This window comes from Camelus ferus, chromosome 26 (genome assembly GCF_009834535.1).
Source record: "Camelus ferus isolate YT-003-E chromosome 26, BCGSAC_Cfer_1.0, whole genome shotgun sequence".
In the NCBI taxonomy this organism is placed as follows: domain Eukaryota; kingdom Metazoa; phylum Chordata; class Mammalia; order Artiodactyla; family Camelidae; genus Camelus; species Camelus ferus.
Window position 1 is genome coordinate 17637215 of NC_045721.1, and position 18730 is coordinate 17655944.

The 18730-nt window shown below is 44.1% G+C and overlaps 1 protein-coding gene and 1 long non-coding RNA gene across 3 annotated transcripts; one reads left to right on the forward strand and one right to left on the reverse strand.

The window, feature by feature from the left end:
* Nucleotides 1-4830: 4830 nt before the first annotated feature.
* SLC25A4 (solute carrier family 25 member 4) lies at nucleotides 4831-8901 on the reverse strand. Its single transcript, XM_032468467.1, has 4 exons — nucleotides 8663-8901; nucleotides 6880-7366; nucleotides 6221-6361; nucleotides 4831-5332 (listed from the first exon to the last, which is right to left on the reverse strand). Exons 1-4 carry the CDS (start codon nucleotides 8771-8773, stop codon nucleotides 5175-5177), a joined length of 897 nt encoding a protein of 298 aa, XP_032324358.1. The 5' UTR covers nucleotides 8774-8901; the 3' UTR covers nucleotides 4831-5174.
* On the forward strand, nucleotides 8846-13594 carry LOC106728871. Of its 2 annotated transcripts, XR_004315352.1 has the most exons (4): nucleotides 8884-8977; nucleotides 9467-9552; nucleotides 10176-10299; nucleotides 13315-13594. It is a non-coding gene; the product is annotated as an uncharacterized LOC106728871 (long non-coding RNA). The 2 variants fall into 2 exon arrangements; XR_004315351.1 differs by lacking the exon at nucleotides 9467-9552 and having other exon boundaries at nucleotides 8846-8977.
* Nucleotides 13595-18730: the final 5136 nt, after the last annotated feature.

Below are 18730 nucleotides of genomic sequence, written 5' to 3' on the forward strand. Positions count from 1 at the left end.
ACTTCGTTCGTCTGCACCTCTCGGTTGTGATTTCTACCATCTCCCGGATTCAGTGGACCTGTAGGTGCCGGGCATTGGCGGTGGTGCCAGCACTCATGAGGACCCATGGGGCTCCCTCCCCGGCCCCTCGCTCTTCGCCCTCCAGAAGGTAACTACCAGCACTGTTGTGTTGAACGTCATATGATTGGGATTATTTTCTTTTGTGTCTCATTGCTTTTGCTGAACATACTTAATGTTTGTGAGATTCTTCCACGTCGTCGTGGCGTGTGGCTGTAATTCATTTGTTCTCGTTTCGGTATAGTGGTCTGGTGTATGACTATACCATGATTCAGTTATGCAGTCTGTGGTTGATGGACATTTAAAGTGACGTCCAGGTTTGGACTGTTAACAAATAATGCTAATAGGATGATTTTTGTAGATGTGTCTTGATTAAATATAAAAGTTATTTTTGTGTTTTTGATTTATATGAAAAATTATAGGAAACACTTGAAGCCCTAGATCAGGGTTCAGCAAGTTACAGCCCACCAGCCAAATTCAGCAGCTTTTACCTTTTTTATTACCTGTGTGTGCATTTTGGTTGGGCATATGCTTAGGAGTGGAGTTTCTGGGCAGAGTCTACATATTTAGTAGGCAATGCCAGCATTTTCCAGAGTAAGGGTACCAATTTACTCTCACCAAAGTGCATTAGTTCCAGTTGCTCCATATGCTCACTAATATTTAGTGTCAGTCATTTTTAAAGTTTAACCATTTGGGTGGGTTATATAATGGTATCTCCTGATTTTTAATTGCATTACTCTGGCTGATAAGATTGAACATTGGCCATTGGAGTATTTTGTGTGAAGTATCTTTTCAAACTTTCTGCCTATTTTTCTATTGGTTGGATGTCTTTTTCTTTTCGATTTGTAGGAGCAGTTATATGTTCTGGATATGATCAATCCCAGTATGAGTTGTGTTATAAAGAAATTTCCTCCCAGTCTGGTTATTTTTTTAACTTCTTGAGATGGACGTATAGTTCACTGATTTTCAGCCATTCTTTTCTAATATATCCATCAAAGGCTATAAATTTCTTCTGAGGATAGCGTTAGCTGTTTCCTAGAAGTTTTGGTAACAGGGTATTTTTATTTTAAGTCCAAAATATTTTTGTGTTTCCATTTTGATTTCCATTTTGTACCCCATGGCTCTTTAGAACACATTTTAATAGTATTTTTAAAATTTTGTATTTATTTAGAGGGAATTATATTTATTTATTTTTAACAGGATATTTTAAAGTTTTATTTGTGTTTTTGGTTTATATGAAAAATGGTAGGAAAAACTTGAAGCCCTAGGTCAGGGTTCAGCAAGTTACAGCCCATTAGCCAAATTCAGCAGCTTTTACCTTTAAAAATTTTTTTGAAATAAAAAGAATATTTTGTGACAGAAATTCACATTTCAGTGTCCCTATGTAAGTTTTAGGGAACAGCCACGCTGGTTCATTTACTTGTCTGGGGCTGCTTTTGCAATAGGGCAGAGCTGTGCTGTGTCAAAGAACATCTGGCCAGCACAGCCTAAAATATTTACTATTTCGTCCTTCAGAGAAAGAGTTCGTTGACCCCTGCTCTGGGTGATATTTTCTCCCAGATAAGATTTACTTTTGCTACTGGCAGGCACAGAGGTGCTCGCAATCACAGATTGCCGTGATCCAGTTAAAGGGATCCAGATGGCCTGAAGGCCGGCATCAGCGGCCACAGCGGCCACGTGGTTTCCGGTTCACTCTTCCTGCTGCGCTGTCACCCTGTGGGCCCCCAGTCCGAAACAGGATTCCCAGGGCTCCCCTCCCTGGGCTGCCCCGGGGTTCCAGCTTTTGTCCTCTCCCTGAGAGGGCTTTCGGACTCTCTTTCCAGTTCCTCAATTTTCCAGCCGCATTTCCACAATTTTCAGACACCTCAGGGGGAATTGGACCCCAAACACCAGACTCTTTTCTCTGGATGTCTTCTCCCAAATCTTGGCCGATTTCCCATGCCCTGTCAGCTCCCCAGTGCCTTCCTGTGAATTTTTATTTAAATATTTTATTTTAGCCAAAGGGCTGCAGTGGAAACTTGACTGTGTCACTTCCTTGCTTTAAAAGCTCAGACTCTCTATAGACTGTTTAGAAAGTTGAAGTTCTTCAGAAGAGCCCACTGAGCGCGTCGTTATTTAGCCTCACCTCTCATCACTCCCCCGGGCTCCTTGAGAACGACTTTCAGCGGGGAACACACGTCAGGCAAGGTTTTTACTGCTCTGCGCATGCCCACGAATGAACACAGAGGGGTTAGAAGTAAGTTTTAGGGAGCAGGCTAATTTGCAAATACAAAATCTGCAAATGAGGGCCAACCGTACTTTTTCATGCATTGATAAAAACTGATATTCAAGAGAAGCAGAAAAGTTAAAGGAATTTATGGTGTGGCAGTCTTTGAAAAACTGTATTTAAGGACTTGAGATCTAAATTTAAGACAGCCATAAGTTTTCATCTGTAACGTTACACACCATCCCAACATACTTGTCCACTTACTACCCTCCACATGTTCAGGATTCCACCTGACTAGGGGACTCGCCTTTCCCCAAACAGTCTCCAGGTTCTTTTGGTTTTTCAGATGTGCCTTTTCATCATTCATTCTTGCATTCAACAAATCTGTATTAAACCCTGTCCATGTCCCAGGCACAAGGTGGTGAAACAGATGGTCACTGCCCTCACCAAACTTACAGCTTACAGCGTAGGCTCCCTCACAGCCTGGCACGTTGGAGGTGGTTGTAAATTTTGCCTCGGCACAATTTATGCTACATATTCTACACAAAGTAAAAAGGAGTGGAAACTTACCCAGTTCATTGAGGTTTAAAATACAGACTGAGGCAAGCCTTCTTTTACCTTCTCCTCTCTCATCCTAAATTAAGGTGGCTAAAAAGACAAGATGCCTATAGGCAAGGCTTTTAAGGAGAACACAAAATATGAAAAAGGCTTACTAGGGGTGGTGGTGAGAAGTGGGCTGCATTTAGGGAGAGAGCTTTGCAGGACAGACTGAGAAATCCCTGGGGGCTGGACACACCATTCCCAGTTGTTACTTTAACTTGTACCTTTCTCATTTTCCCAGACTTTTAAGCAGGACAGCTTTGCACAGGGAGAGGGTTGTAAAGATAGGACAGTAAAGCAAGGTACTGCCTGTCAGAGGCTTGGAGGTCTAGGAGCCCCCGGTGCATTAAGGAGCCAGAGTGAGGACCAACTCAGCAACTCAGCAAGCTCTTGAGACAAAGTCCATTCCCGATGCCGCAGAGGTAACATTAGCAGGAATGGGGGAGGCCAATATCTGGGTCACGTGCAGAAGGGAGATAATCACACCATTTAGTAAACGTTGAATCCTCTTCTCCACTTCCTGTTCCATGCCAGGGAGGAGCCAGTTAAAGACTGGAAAACAATGCTGGTTCTGGGGTGGGCTGGGAGGACCCATTGTTCACTGACCACTCGCAGTTCACCCCTGCTTCTCGTGGCCTCTCCCCGTCCCTCTTAGGTTTGAAAATACTCAAAGGGCTGGCCTTCCTTTGAGATCCACATCACAGAAGTATTTATCCTCCAAGCCTGCCCTGCTGTTTTTTCTCTGCATCAGCAATAGAACTTGGACCGTTCACCCTTAGGATGGAAAGCCACATGAGGACAATGTATCCAGATGGCCCCTAACAACCCGTGCTGTGGCCTGGCCTTGAGATGGGCTTGAGAGAACCTCTTTTTAGCTTGTTAGCCTTTTCCATGGGCAGAGCCATCTACTAGATCAGGATGGATGTAACCTGGATATGACAAAACGCAGACCTTTGTTATTGTGGTAAAACAAGGCAGCCGGTTTTTGCCCGGGAAGCAGGGGTGAAAAGGTGGAAGAGCTCTGGAAGGAGGGTGAAGAACAGAGGGTACAAAAGGACCTGTCAGGAGAACCCTAAAAGACACGTGCCACCCTTGAGGCTTCACCTGGGATACAGGGCACGTTTCCTCCAGGTCACTCCCAACAGTCGAGGACTATAGGAACTGTGTGGTCCTCTGGACCAAAAATGCTTAATTCCCAACTTGAGACTGTAATTACTTTCCTCTTGCTCACAAATTTATGAGAGTCAAATCCAACACTGATTCTTCCTCCAGGTCTTGATAAATTGTTACAAAAAGAAGTGCTGGCAGATACTTTCCTATAGCGGGTGTCTAATATGAGAAAATACTACTTTCTATACCCACGTATCTAAATCTAGTTACCTTCTTTCAAGGCCTACCTTCTACCAACCCCCCCCACCCCAGTTCATCTCCTGCCTTCTACTCCTACTCAACCAAGATCCACTGTATTAAAACATTACATTATTTAACAACGCCATTTTGCTCCTCTCTCCTAACCTCATTTAAGCTTTTTTCAGAATGGCTCGTGCCTTTCTGTATCTTCCACAGGATGGAACAGGCATTAAGTACTAGCTTTCTGACTGATTTTCAATGAATACTGTCCATCGGTCACAAAGTTCTAAGTATCACAATTCTCTAAAGGCACTAATAATACAGAGCACTTCCCAACCATGCAAAGCTCTTCAAACTGTGATTCAAAGCTTTTAGCGGAACCTCAGAATTCCTGAGGACTATGAAGATACATACAATACGTTGAGATTATGGAAGCCACAACCCGAGTTACCACCCGGAGCCTACAGGAGACAGTACGAGGGAAGGTGAAGAGAGAGCATTTCAGTTTGAAAACCGGAACTTTAAGTACTGTAGGTACTCACACGATACACAGGATAATAGCTGACATTTAGAAGCTTGGCCACTGAGTTACAAATGAGTCATGCTAGAAAATAAGATTTATGGTCTTATTTTTTTAATCCATTTGTCAGTTAATAAGAATTCAGTAAAATAGAGAACGTGCATTAAGTGGTCTTTATTGACATTTCGCATTCAGTTATTTTATCATCAGTTCTTCAGTTAATTGTGTCAGTACGATAAGTTCTTTTATATTTGCTATGGGAATTTAAATGTAAAATAAATACAAAATACATCTGTGGTTTCATGAACACTCAATGAAGCTTTTTCTGAGGTATTCCTTCCAGTCTGGTTTTATGCCAGATCCTGCTTTTTACTTCCCCTAGGAAGAGTCTCTTAAACCACACAATGAATCTGGAACCAATGAACTCGAGTTTTAATTACATTAGACAAATTTTTTGATCTCGTCATACAATACCAATACAAAAGCACCGCCCATGCCTCTCAGTACGTTGGACCAGGCACCTTTGAAGAAAGCCTTGGGTCCTTCATCTTTTGCAATCTTTCTCCAGCAGTCCACTGTCCCGGTGTACATAATGTCCGCTGTGGAAACAAATGTTGGTAAGGGCTCCATAATTCTGGAGGAAAGAGACTTTTCCTCTGGAAGACACCTGCACATGGTGTTACCAGTTTTACTAAAGGAAGGTCCCTTTAGCCTTACACCCAGCTCTGGACATCCCCTCCCCTTGCGTAACTGTTGGGCAGGGTCTCTTGTCTTTCCTACTTCAACTGAAGATCAAGTGAAGAACTGGGCGATTAACCAGCTAATTCACAGATGTCAAAATGTGAAATAGGAAGGGAATGGGGTGGGGAAGAAATATTAAGCTGGGTGGTGCCCTTTCTTATGGAGAAGAAAAGTGAGGCCTAATACTCAGATTATGCCCAAGTTTATAGACTTAAAAAAGATGCAATTATTAGGTTGAACAATATGAAACCGCTAACATTTCACTATTTTTTGATTTTAAAAATGGCAATTCCATATGTCTGAACCTGTGGAAGCCAAAACTTTTTCTATCGCAACAGACTGCTTCAGACCATCTCTCCCCCAGCTAAATCACCCTCCCCAGTAATACTGGTGATAACTAGATAAGAGAAGTAAACAAATTAGCTAATTACTTCAATTCTTTCCCCTTGTTTCTGTACCCAGGCTCTAAGGGAAAAAGGCCTATGGCCTCTATGATGCTAGATACCCAGTTAACTTCACTTCTGAGTATCCCACTTTTGATGTTCTTATCATTTCTTTGACTAAAAAAAAAAAAAGAAACCTTTTCTCCAAAGGAACAGTTGAGAATGTTAGGGAGGAGTCATCATAATCTTTCCTTTCTAAATTCTTATCACATAATTTTAACTTAGAATAACAAAGGCTGAAAAGAGCACTGACTAGTATTCTCCTTGGGCCGAAAATAAGATTTAGATAGGTCTGAGGCTTACCCCCTTTTCGGCCAGACTGCATCATCATCCTACGGCGAACAGTGTCAAAGGGGTAGGACACCAGCCCTGCCACCGCCGTCACGGTCTGGGCAATCATCCAGCTCACGATAATGTGCACATTCTTGGGGTCAGGCAACATCCCTGAGGGCAAAGCCAAAAAGCCAAATGGCCATGATGTCATTCCTCTGAGCCACTGAGCAGAAAGCAGGTGAGGATGGAGAAGTGGCCCCTAAACTTCCAACTCCCTGCCCCACCCTCCCTGAAGTACCCGTCCCTCATTAGGTGTCTCACAAGTAGCCAGGCAGCCAACAAAAGTTGGTGGCGCCCTCCCTGGACTGGCAACATCAGAGCTGTGCCCAGTGTACGGGGCAGGTTGAAGCGGCTCCAAGTTAAACTTGGTAACTGATAGAGGGAGCCGGGCTCCTTCTGTCCTCTCTGAATAACTCAAGGCCAGGGCTTATTTCACTAGAGGACAAGGAGAACCCCCTGGCTGTCGATCCACAACTCACAACCTCCTCACCGAGAGGCCTCAGTTAAAGCCCAAGGACAAGGGAAAATTGAGATTAACAAATGTAAAGTTCTTTATGAGTTAGAGATCCCTCAGGATCTTCTCTGCACACACCCTCCTCCTGCCCCCCACCCCGACACCCTTCTCTCACCCTTGGCAGTATCATAGACTCCAAAGTAGGCAGCTCTGTAGATAATGATGCCCTGGACAGAGACGTTGAAACCCTGGTAGAGACCCCTAAGGCCATCAGACTTGAAGATCTTGGCGAGACAGTTGCCCAGACCAGTGAACTCACGCTGGGCGGCACCCTTGCCCACGTCGGCAGCCAACCTGGTCCTAGCAAAGTCCAGTGGGTAGACAAAGCAGAGGGAGGTGGCCCCAGCTGCCCCGCCGGAAGCCAGGTTACCAGCAAAGTAGCGCCAGAACTGCTTATGCCGGTCCACGCCCCCCAGGAAGATCTGCTTGTACTTGTCCTTGAAGGCGAAGTTGAGAGCTTGGGTGGGGAAGTAACGGATCACGTTGGCCAGGTTACCCCTCCAGAAGGAGAGAAAGCCCTGCTCCCTGGGGATTCTCACCACACAATCAATGATCCCTTTGTACTGCTTCTCAGCACTGATCTGTTTGCTGGCATGCTGGACCTGTGGGAGGGGGAGGGGAGGAGTAGGGCAGGAGAGGACAGGAAGGGCAGAGAGAAGGAAAGAGACAGGAGAACAAGAAGGTTTGCACTTCTTTGATTTCCTTTTTTTTTTTTTTTTAAAGTACAGGGAAATCAAATGAATATAGAGTAAATGTAAATGTTAAGCTACTTGGATAATGAGCCCCCCAAATCCAACTTTGCCTCAATTATCAGGGCATTTGAGAGAAAAGGTTCTGCTCCAAACAGAGAAGATGATTTAACTGTGAAAAGGGAGTCGTTTATTTGTTGCAGTTTCCCTAGATGCCAGAACTATACTAGGGGCTTACAGGAGATAGAAATGATTACAAGTCCCTGCTCCAAAGGGCACCTGCTCTGATTTAATAAAGATGATGGGCAGGAGATGACGATTCCTCTGTCTCTAGTCTCCCCGAGACCAGGGTCCCTTAGTAGATGTTCTAACAGAAGGAGAACGAATCCACTAGGCATTTAAGCCTGAAATTTTAAAAACAGATTATCCAAGTAATCAAGTTTTGAAGGGTTTGTTGCTGTGAGCAGTTTGTTGGGGTTTCTCTTGTTACTGATCATTTTGACTCCCAAATTGAGGACACCCAATTCCTCATTGAGCTGCCTTTGCCTTTAAGGCAAGTGGAGGAAAAAAAGATAGATGGGATGAAGAGGACAAGCCATTCAGAGACCAGGCTGGGAAGAAAAGGATTTTGGGAAAAGATGAGGAAGGCGATCTGAGTGCATTCTGAAAATTGTTTCTTAGTCTCTCAAAACTTGTTTCTTCATATGTAAAATGGAAACAATACCTATGTTACAGAGGTCATACAAAAATGCACAGGCATGTCAGCATACAGCACAGCTGATGCGACACCGTAATAATAATCTTGAGTACCAATTATTTAGATGTCTTCATTGTAAAAGGTGGATGCAGGTAAGAGGGTGCAAGGGACATTGAAAATTAAGAGTTGAGGCCGACCCAAGAGGCCTGAGTGGCGTGCCCGCACTGTCCCCGGAGCAGGATCTGGCTGGCCGCAACCTACTAGGAGTGGGTTTCCATATATAGACACCCGCACGCGGGGCGCCATCCGACACCAGGAATCCGCTACTGACGCTGGACCTGTATCTGCGCAGAGGGCACCTTACCCTCCGCGCAGGCCGTGCGCCGGGCCCAGGCCTAGCGCGGATTTTCCGCAGCTCCGGGCCCCGCTCCCTTTCGCCCGAGGCTCACCGGGACCCCGCGCGCCCGGCACCGCGCCCCGCGCCCCGCTCGCCGCGCCCGCGCCGCCCTCACCTGCAGCAGCAGTTTGACCCTCTCTATGGGGGCGACGGCGGTCTTGGAGACAGCAGCGGCGACGCCACCGGCGAGGAAGTCCTTTAAGAAGCTCAAAGCCTGATCGCTCATGCTGACAGCCGGGCGCACACCGCCTCCGGGAGCCGCGTTCTTGCTCTCTCCGCCCGGCCAGGAACGCCCTCCCTGGCTTCCTCCGTGCGCAACGCGAAGGGGCCGCTCTCCTAGCCCCGCAGCCCGCCTTATATCCCCCGCCCAGCCTCTCGCGAGAGGAGGAGGGCCCTGGGGCCGTGCGCGCCCCGCGCATTGGCTGGGCAGGTGCGCGGACCCCCCCGGCCGGCCCCCTCCTCTGCAGAGGGCATCGGGGGCGAAGGCGCTTCCGGGAGGCAGGGGTGGGCCGGGGGCTGTGCCTTCGCTTGGGACGTTTAAAGGGCAAATTCATGTTATCTGTCCCGCGAGCAGAGGGAACACCGTGTCTCTGCAGCATGTGGGCCACTGTATTTATAGCACAAGGAGGTTTAGGCTAGGCCAGACCTGGACTCTGGGCCCTCGGCCTCGAGCCCGGCTCGCTTTAACTTCGGGCTTGCACGAGACCCACTCCTGGCCAAGGCATTTCGGCCCATTTTCCTTCTTCTTTGTAACTGTGTCCCTCACCAAAGCTTCCTGCCTGGATGTGGGCCTCTACAGAGTTGTGTGCTGTCACAAATCAATTAAGATCCGCCAAAGTAAATACACTAACGTCATATGATGCTGTGATTGCTTCACGTAATCTGGCAACCTGCTGAATCTCCTCTTCTCCCCATTCAGTCGTTCAATCATTCATTCTGCTATCAAATGTTTATGTGCCTAGAACTCACTGCCACCAGGACAGGCCGAATGCAAGGGGCCACTAGGTGAATACTTGTCTTAGCAAGTTGAGTGTGTGTGTATGTGTCTGTTGCTTTTTTGTTAGGTCAGCCTGTCACCCCATGACGCACAGCGCCTGGTAACTCTTAAGAACAAGGACCTTATAGAACACCTTTTTTGTGTGTGTGTGTGTGTGTGTGTGTGTGTGTGTGTGTGTGTGTAAATCCCTTAAGGGCTTAATGTTCCACTCTGCTCTCAATGGAATCTCAGCACACATTCTGAGCAGAATGTTCTCAGGCAGCTGGCGGCTTCTTGAGGGTCAGTGGTTTTACCCTTCCTGTCGGACTAGCTGAGTGACTGGGATGTTAAGTAAGACAAGGTCAAATCCTTGGCTGTATTTGCCTTTTTAATAGACACCTGGGGTTGGGGCGATATATGCTATCTAGTCCTAGGAGTTGATTGCAATTTTTTTTTTGATATACATTACTATGAGCTTTGATTTTCCTTAACTTATTTTTAGGCAGTTCCTATAATCATACAGGTTTTCAAATACAGCTGTTACTTCCCCTAGAATCACTGCACTAAACTGTTTACACTACTCAATTCTCTTGCCAGGTTTGTTAATGTTCCTTTGAACGTTGGACAAAGTTTATTCATTTTTTTTCAACAGGCTTGCTGATGAATGCAGATAGACATCATGATAGGCACTGAGGGAGCTGCAGTTCAGTGTCACCCGGGGTCTGAAGGCGTCAGTAGAGCAGAGGTCACTTACTTGGGTGCCAGGACCACAATAGGTATGCATTTATCTGAAGCTGGAGCAGGCTTGTGGTCAGAAATCCAGGTGAGCTGTAGGAAAGCTAGCAAAGTGCAAATTTACCAAGGTCATTGCAGGCAGAAGGTCGAGAATTCAGCATAAAGAGGAAAGATATTTATGTATTCATTCAACAAACCCTTAAGCACTTATCAAACACCAGGACCCCAGTTTGGCCCTGAGGATTTAATATAAGATATGACTCAGCCCCCCAGAACCCCAAAATATTCCCACTACTCAAAGAAGTTCAGCAGTGGATATATTTGTCACTTGTGCAGATTTATCACAGCTTCACATACAGATTTTCATAGGTCACCATAATCCACATGTTCGTCATTGTAATGATCATAGTGTACTGAATTCCATCCTGTTCATACAGAGCAGCTGCCTACACCATTTCCCTTTTAATTGTGCATGAGAGATGTGTCTTATTTTTATTATGAAAAGTAATACTTCTATATAGATACTTACGCACAGATTTCATTTCCCCCTTGTTTTGCCTTCTCATGTATTCCCAAAATGGAATGAATAGATACAATATTTTAAAAGTTTTTCAGCTCCTGTACAGATTGAGAAATTGTTCTTCAGAAATACTGTATGATGTCACTTACATGTGGAATCTAAAAAATACAACAAACTAGTGAATATAACAAAAAAGAGACTCACAGATACAGAGAAAAAACTAGCGGTTACCAATGGGGAGAGGGGGTTAAGATTACAAACTATAATGTATAAAATAAACTACAAGAATATATTGTACAACACAGGGAATATAGCTAATATTTTATAATAACTGTAAACTGAGTATAACCTTTAAAAACTATGAATCACTACATTGTATACCTGTAATATATAATATTGTGCATCAACTATACTTCAGTTAAAAAAAAACATAGTTTCTTGAAAAAAAAAATGTGGAGCCCACCAGCTATGTAAATAGGCTCTTGTTTCCCACAGATCCTCCTCCAACACTGGCTTTAAAAAAAAAAAGGATCTTTAGTTATTTGTGCCATTTTATGTGTTCTAATTTGCACCTCTTTAATTGCTATGAAACTGTGCGTATTCCATATGATTCAACCTAATTTCTCAGCATTTTCCTTTTGTATAAATTTTAATCTTCCTTGACCACTTATGGAATGAAAGCAGAGTTATCTGCCTGTATTTACAACAATTCTTTATACATTTGGGACAATATACATGTACTGAGTATTTTTCATTTTTGAAAAATATTCATATTATTGCATTGCTCTAACAGCGTTATTTCTTTAAATACACACAGATCCAGAATATGATGATATACGTCCCATACTGGTGTAACTATATCTCTTTGGTAGATATACTAGTTTATTTGCCCTAATAGATAATTAGTCTATCTTCTACTTTTTTGGTATTTTTTTTAAGTGTAGCACTACGTTATATATTATAAGGAGGTATGGTCCAATTTCATTTTTTTTCATACCATTCTTGAGTAAGCCAACACTAATTCTTATGTAGATATTTTCTTCTCTCCATTATTTGTCTTATGTTATTAATTCTAATTTGTCATATAAGTGCTTATAATAGCTTTAATTTAAAAAGTCACCATACTATCACTTATTTATTTGATCATCACTCTTAAAAAAAAAGAACGTTTATGTGATTCCACAACCACTTAAAAAATAAGAGTTTTGTCTGCCTATATGCCTGGATTTATTTTTACTGTCAAGTTGTTCAATTATTTAAATATCACAAGAAAAAAATTTTAACAGACATGTAAGTTAAATGAAATATTAACATATTAATTCAGGAAAGTTTATCATCTTTGTTACACTTAATTTTACCGATCAGAATTGTTGGTATTTTCTAACTAGGAGATATAATATTTCTTCTCGGCTTCTGTCCAATTATCCTGTCCCCTCAGGGGAGCTGTAGCTGGAATCCTCAACAAGAGGTTTTCCATGGAAATCCATACACTGTTCTCACCCTCCATGGACTTTCTCAGAAAGGAGAGGCCTCAGATGCCCTCAGGGGCACGAGCTGTCTGTGATCACAAGATCTGGGTATCACTTACACAGGCGGAGAGAGAATGACCTGCAGCAGAGCATATGTTCACCAGCCAATCCCAGTACTCAGTGGCCTTCTGCCAGCTTGAGAGTGGACAGGGCATCTGAGATAAGAAAGAAATTTCTGCTTTCAAATGCGGTGTGGTATCCTGGAGCCTGGAGGAGTGGGGGGCGGGCAGGGCTGGGTACAAGTAAGAGTAGGGTATTGAGCTAGACTTCTGGATTTTTCACGGCAGCTTTTAAAGAATTAGTCTCTTTTACCAAATTGGGACTGGAGAATGGGAGCTGCTAAAGAGTAAAAGGATAAGAAACACTTTAGGATTTGCTGATGATGGAGAGAACGCACTGCCTGTGTGTAGGTGACTCTAAAGCTGCTAGGATTTAGAGCACAATCTTGTGGTTTGTTCACATGGTAAACTCAGGCAATAAGCAAAGAGGAATGAATTTTGAACTTTGATTTTTTGGGGTCATATAAAACCACATATGAATTGCTGAATTTCAATCAAGGGTATTTAGTAGACTCATTCATACTCACGCACTGATGCATTGTTTCCAAAAGACAAAACAAAACAAATGCAATATTGCTCCACAATTCTTGTTCAAGGTAGCTTAATTAATTAGAATACCCTAATTAACAAATTCTTTACAATCAAGCACCTTAATAGTTAAGTCCTTATTAAAGCTCACACACACATACCACATGCCTTCAGAAATCATGCATATTCATGCAAAACACTCTAACTTCCAGCTCCTGCGTAGCTCATGCCAAGCAAAACTTTGAAACTAGAAAATCTATTGTCTTTTTTTTTTTTTTTAACCCATTTGTTCGTTGTAGACTCTTCTTATCCTTTAGTGATCAACTCCTTTGGGTATCCACTCTCTTCCTGCTCGTATGCATCAAAACAGAAATTACCTGAATCATTCATTCATTCATTTCTTTTCTTTTTATCTTTCAGCAAGCATTATTGAATGCCCGCTCTAGACACCAAACACTCTGTTAGGTACCAGTGATACAAAAATCACGAAGGTTAAGATCGCTGCCCTGGAGAAGCTCACGTGGCGGGAACAGACACACTGGTGTTGCCTACAGAGCCCTTCCAACGTGGTGAGACAAGGCTCCACGCAGAGCTGTGGCTGTAACTTCCCGCTGAATGACTGTCAATGTGCTACCCTAGTCAGAACTAGTATTTTTAACATTTTATGAATGCTTATGATAAAGACGTTTTGTTAGAAGGATTTTAGGTGTGATTATTTAAAGGGGGTGATTTCTGGGAAGATGAGTCGCTGAATCATAAAAAAGATGGTCAGATGGATTTCTTCTCCCAGAAGGCCCTCCTCCCCGGAGAAACTGGCTCAGCAGTGCTGGAGGCAGGGAGCCTGGGTACTTTCAGTCCCTGCAGCCTGTCCTCAACTAACAGAAGTGGACAGCCCCTTCCTAAAGGAGGTCCAAACCTCTTCTCTCCCACGTAGGAGCCCCCTCTTTACTTTATCCACGACTGCAATAAGTATATTCAGATTCTACAGTGCAGTTAAGGTTATGTTTATGCATGTGTAAGAATGTCTTCTGGCCATAACCACCCACCCTCCCTGTTTCACTGCCTTCTGGCTTCAGTGAATCGCAGCCTCCGTGAATAAAGCCATTACTCACCTGGAGCTGACTTGATTGGTTTTCTAAGTACATTTTGAACTGGCTTCCCCAGGATTTAGTATTTCCTTATCCTAGCAGTTGTTTTATTTTTCTTTTTAAAAAACACTTGCTTTATTCCTGTTATGATTTAAATCAATGTTTAATAACTGTTATCAGAGAGACCATTTTTGCTCACCTGTGCTGTTGAAGAGCAATATATTGCTGTTTTAAGGTACGGAGTCTTTTTCCCCATGTGCTGGCTTTTACCCCATGACCTTTTCCTTTTTCAGTCAGCTAGACATCCTGTGTCACTGCCTCAGAAAAAGAAAACATTCCGAAAGCAAAAAAAAAAAAAAAAAAAATAATAGAGTCTGTTCTCGGCATTTGGATTTCCAGAGGAAGGGAAAGAATTCCAGTCTACACAGGAGATTTGGTGGAATATGTGAGGGAAAGCAGAACTTCCTGCCCAGCACACCCTTCCAAAGATTGATTCAGGTTTTCCCAAACCTGGGGAGAAAGAAGGAAGGCTACAGAGAAAGCAAGGAGTGAGATGTTAGTTTGGGTCTTGAGAAGATGGGGTCCCCTAACCTCCCCAGCCCTGGGGAGGCAGCGAGAAGCCAGAGGAGATAAGGCTGGGTGGCGTTTTAGGACACAGGTCAGAGAGACAGCCTCCCAGAGTTCATTCATCATGAAAAAGAACAGGAGGACAAATCTCAGTCACCTGCAGGTCAGCCTGCTTGGGTGAAGGACCCTAGAAAGCCCCATTAGGTTTCTCCTGCCCCTGTGTGATGTGGGAGCTGTGGGATAACATTTTCTACCCAAGGACACCAAAGTCAGCCGGGGGCGAGCCAGACCTGAAGAGCCCCGTGGTTGGAAATGAGGCCAGTGTCAGGCGTGACCTGACGGAGCAATGACTGAAGACGGGACGGGGAGAAGGAGGGCCCCGGCAGCTGATGCCAGCACGGGTAGATCCAGACCACACGCCTCTTCCTCCCCAGCCTTCGTACCAGAACCATCCTTGGAATGCAGATGGAATCCACCAGAAAGCAGTGGAGAGAAAAGGGGACCCAAATTGTTTCCACCACTTGGCAGAGTGGAGTCTCTTCATAGAAATTAAATTGCTTTGCACAGCTGTTTGTGGAGCAATATTCGTGCTTGCTATAGTATTTTCTTAGTTTTAAAAAACAATAGCTAAAGATTTGTCATAATTTTGGAAACTCTTTAGTGTTGCTCATTCCATCAAGCACATTTCTTTAAGAAGGAGAGGCAGCCAGGGTGGGTGGCTATCTCTTGGTAGGGTGCGTACTTAGCATGCACGAGGTCTGGGGTTCAATCCCCAGTACCTCCATTAAAAAAAAAGGGAGAGGAAGTCTTAAATGAGAATGTGTGTGTGTTTTAGGGGAGGGAGGACCTTCAGGGTCGTTCTCTATAAATCACTATGAAACTCCAGCTTGTGCATTTGTATTAAATGGCTAAGTAAGTAAGTACAACAAATGACTCTTTTAACACATAAGCTCCATGGTAACTTTTTGTTGAATGACAGGGAAATACCATGCTTCAATTTCTAGTGCACTTATTCTTAAATTTTTCCAATAAGGGAGCACCTAGAACCCACCCTAACTTTTGTGGACACTGAGAAGTGCAGGTATATGGGATTTCATCATATAAAGTAGGAGTAAATATACTGGCAGAAATATGACTGTCTGTGATGTGCATCTGCCATATAAAATCATAGCCACTTCAGTGCTGGGTTTGTCCCGTTTCTCCTTACAGTTCTGTCAAATTTTCCTTTATATATTTTAAGGCTTTGTGGGGTTTTTAATATTTTTTTATTGAAGTATAGTCAATTTACTAGTGTATACTTTAGTGTTGTATCAATTTTTGGTGTACTGCATAATGCTGCCATCACACATGAACATACATATATTTGTTTTCATATTCTTTTTCACCGTAAGTTACTACAAGATATTGAATGTGGTTCCCTGTGTTATACAGTGTAAACTTGTTGTTTATTATATCTGTTTGCTTTAGACTGGTAGTCATGTAGGTTCAAACACATCCTAAAAAGAATGAAGAAAAAAGAAAAAAAAAGAAAGAGAAAAAAACCTAAGTTTTCTTGCTCCCTTCTCCCACCTTTCATGATTTTGATGTCCTTTTTTTTTTATTGTTATTTCACATCTTCATGTTTATTCCCTTGCAACTCATTGTAGTTATTGCATTTCCAATTATGGTCTTCTCATTTCTATAGCTTCCTGCTTCTTTTCTAATTAGAGTAGACCTTCCAATGTTGCTTTTAGGATAGGTTTAGTATTGCTCAATTCTTTCAGTTTTTTCTTGTCTATGAAATTCTTTAGCTCTCTTTCTACTCTAAAGGATAGTCTTACCAGATAGAGTATCCTAGGTTGCAGCTTTTTCTCATTCAGGGCTTTGAATACATCTTGCCACTCCCTTCTGGCCAGCGATGTTTGTGTAAAGAAATCAGCTGAAAGCCTATGGGGGATCGCATGTAACCAACTCTTAGTTTTTCTCTTGCTGCATTTAGAATTATTTCTTTATCTTAAAGCTTGGCCATCTTGATTATAATATGCCTTGGTGTAGGTCTGTTTGGGTTCTTCTTGTTTAGGACCCTCTGTGCTTCCTGTACTTGGATATCTGTTTCCTTTTTTAGGTTTGGAAAGTTTTCAGTCATGATTTCTTCAAATATCTTTTCAATTCCCTTTTCTCTTTCTTCTCCTTCTGGGACCCCTATTATGTGTAGGTTGGCACACTTTATATTATCCCATAGGTCCCTTATATTGCTTTCATTGGTTTTTACTTGCTTTTCTGTCTAATGTTCTGATTGGGTCACTTCTGCTATCCTGTCTTCTAAGTCACTTATTCGTTCCTCTGCATTATCTAGTCTGCTTTTGACTGCCTTGAGCTCAGCTCTTATCTCAGCCATTGAGTTTTCTCTTTTTAATTGACTCCTCTTTATAGTTTCTATTTCTTGTCATAGTATTCTTTGTGTCTATTCATAGCCTCTCTTATTTCCTTCAGTGCTTTTATCACCTCCTTTTAAAGTCATGATCTAGTAGACTGTCAAGGTCTATCTCATTGTTCATTCTTTCAGGGGACTTCTCTTGTTCTGTTAATTGGGAGTGGTTCCTCTGCTTCTTCATTTTACTTATATCTCTCTGGCACTATGGATTATGGAGTATCAGTTTATCTACTGTGGTCTTGAAGGGCTGTTTTATTTTTTGTTTGTTTTTATTTAAAGTGGGAGCATTCCTTTGCAGACTACGTGTATCTAATAGTTTTGTTGCGATGGCTGTTCTCACTATGGTCAGTTGCCATGTCTTTCTTCCGTGTGTGCTGGCTGTTACCCTTTGATTGGGGGTGTGGTTGGTGTTGTGATCAGAGCCTGCCCTGATTGTTGTTGTTGAGCGGGGCCTCCTTTTATGTTCTGTGGTTTTCACAGCCTTGACAGGGGCTGGGTATGTTCCCCTGATGCAGGAATAGAGGCTTCTAGACCCATTTCTGATCTGTGGTGTGTGGTAGGCAGGGCTGGAGCACTTCAGCTGTGAAGAAGAGTCCACAAGACTCTTCCACTGGGCAGTGCCCTCTGTGGTGTTGTCTGTCACTTGTCATGTGGGCTTACAGAGTACTCTTTGATGCTGCTGCCTTTGTTCCCACCTTAGCTGTGGGAATGTCGGGCCCCTGCTCTGGTGTCCCTCAAGTTCTGGGCTCCAGGAACCACCAGTGCAGATCCACCAATGTCAGGCACTAGGACCCGCCTAGCGAGTGTGCAGTCACACACCTGAAACCACAGGGAAGCGCAGACCCCAGCCCTGCCTCCCCGTGCAGTACAGTACACCTGCCTGTTGTAAATACCGGTGCTTGTACTCACCCCGCTGCGTGCCAGAACGCTGCTCACTGCAGGCTCTTCCCAGAGGCACGGGTCCACAAAGCTTCCAGAGAGAGCGAATCTGCCCTCTCTGCCTGGGGCTGTAAACAAATCCCACTCCCGCCTGTGAAGGTGCAGGGCCTCTGGGTATGGATTCAGCTTGCAGCCCCGGCTCCAGGCAGCAGCAACGGCTATGACCGAGCCCCACCTCTCTTCTCGCGAGAACACGCCAACAGTGGAGCCACTGCGGAGGAAGCGGTATGGCATGGCTGTGTTGCGCCCCCCTCACACACACAAACAGTGGTGTATTTTTTTTAATGGGGGTCCAGACTGTTCTGTTCTGCACACACCCCCAGCCAGAGCTCACACCGCCCTCCAGTCCCGAGGCTGCCTCTGTGCAGTGGGCCCCTGCCCTCTGCCTGGGCTCCTCATGGATCTCCAGCAGCGAGTCCCAGCTCGTCCCTGCCAGCTGGCTCTAAGGCTGGGGTCGCAGGGACCCTCCGTTTCCCTTGGTTCTGTCTGCCAAGCGGTGCTACTTTCTCCTCTGAGCCTCCGAAGCTCCGCTGACCTCCTGGCTGGAGGGGGCATTCCAGCGTGAGGGCGCCTTTCTTCCTATGCCGCTCCCTCCCTGCAGGACTGGTCCTGCACCGATTTTTCCTTTTCTCTTTTTTCTGTTACCAGATTTTGTGAGAATCCTCCCATATTTCGAAGGGAGAAACACTCTCCCAGAGTTCAGTAGGTGTTCTATGCCACTCATTGGGTTTGTAGATGTAATTCTTGATGTATTTGTGGGAGAGGGTGAGCTGTGATCTCTCTACTCCGCCATCTTGGCACTTACAGCTTTGTGCCTAAAGGCGGACAA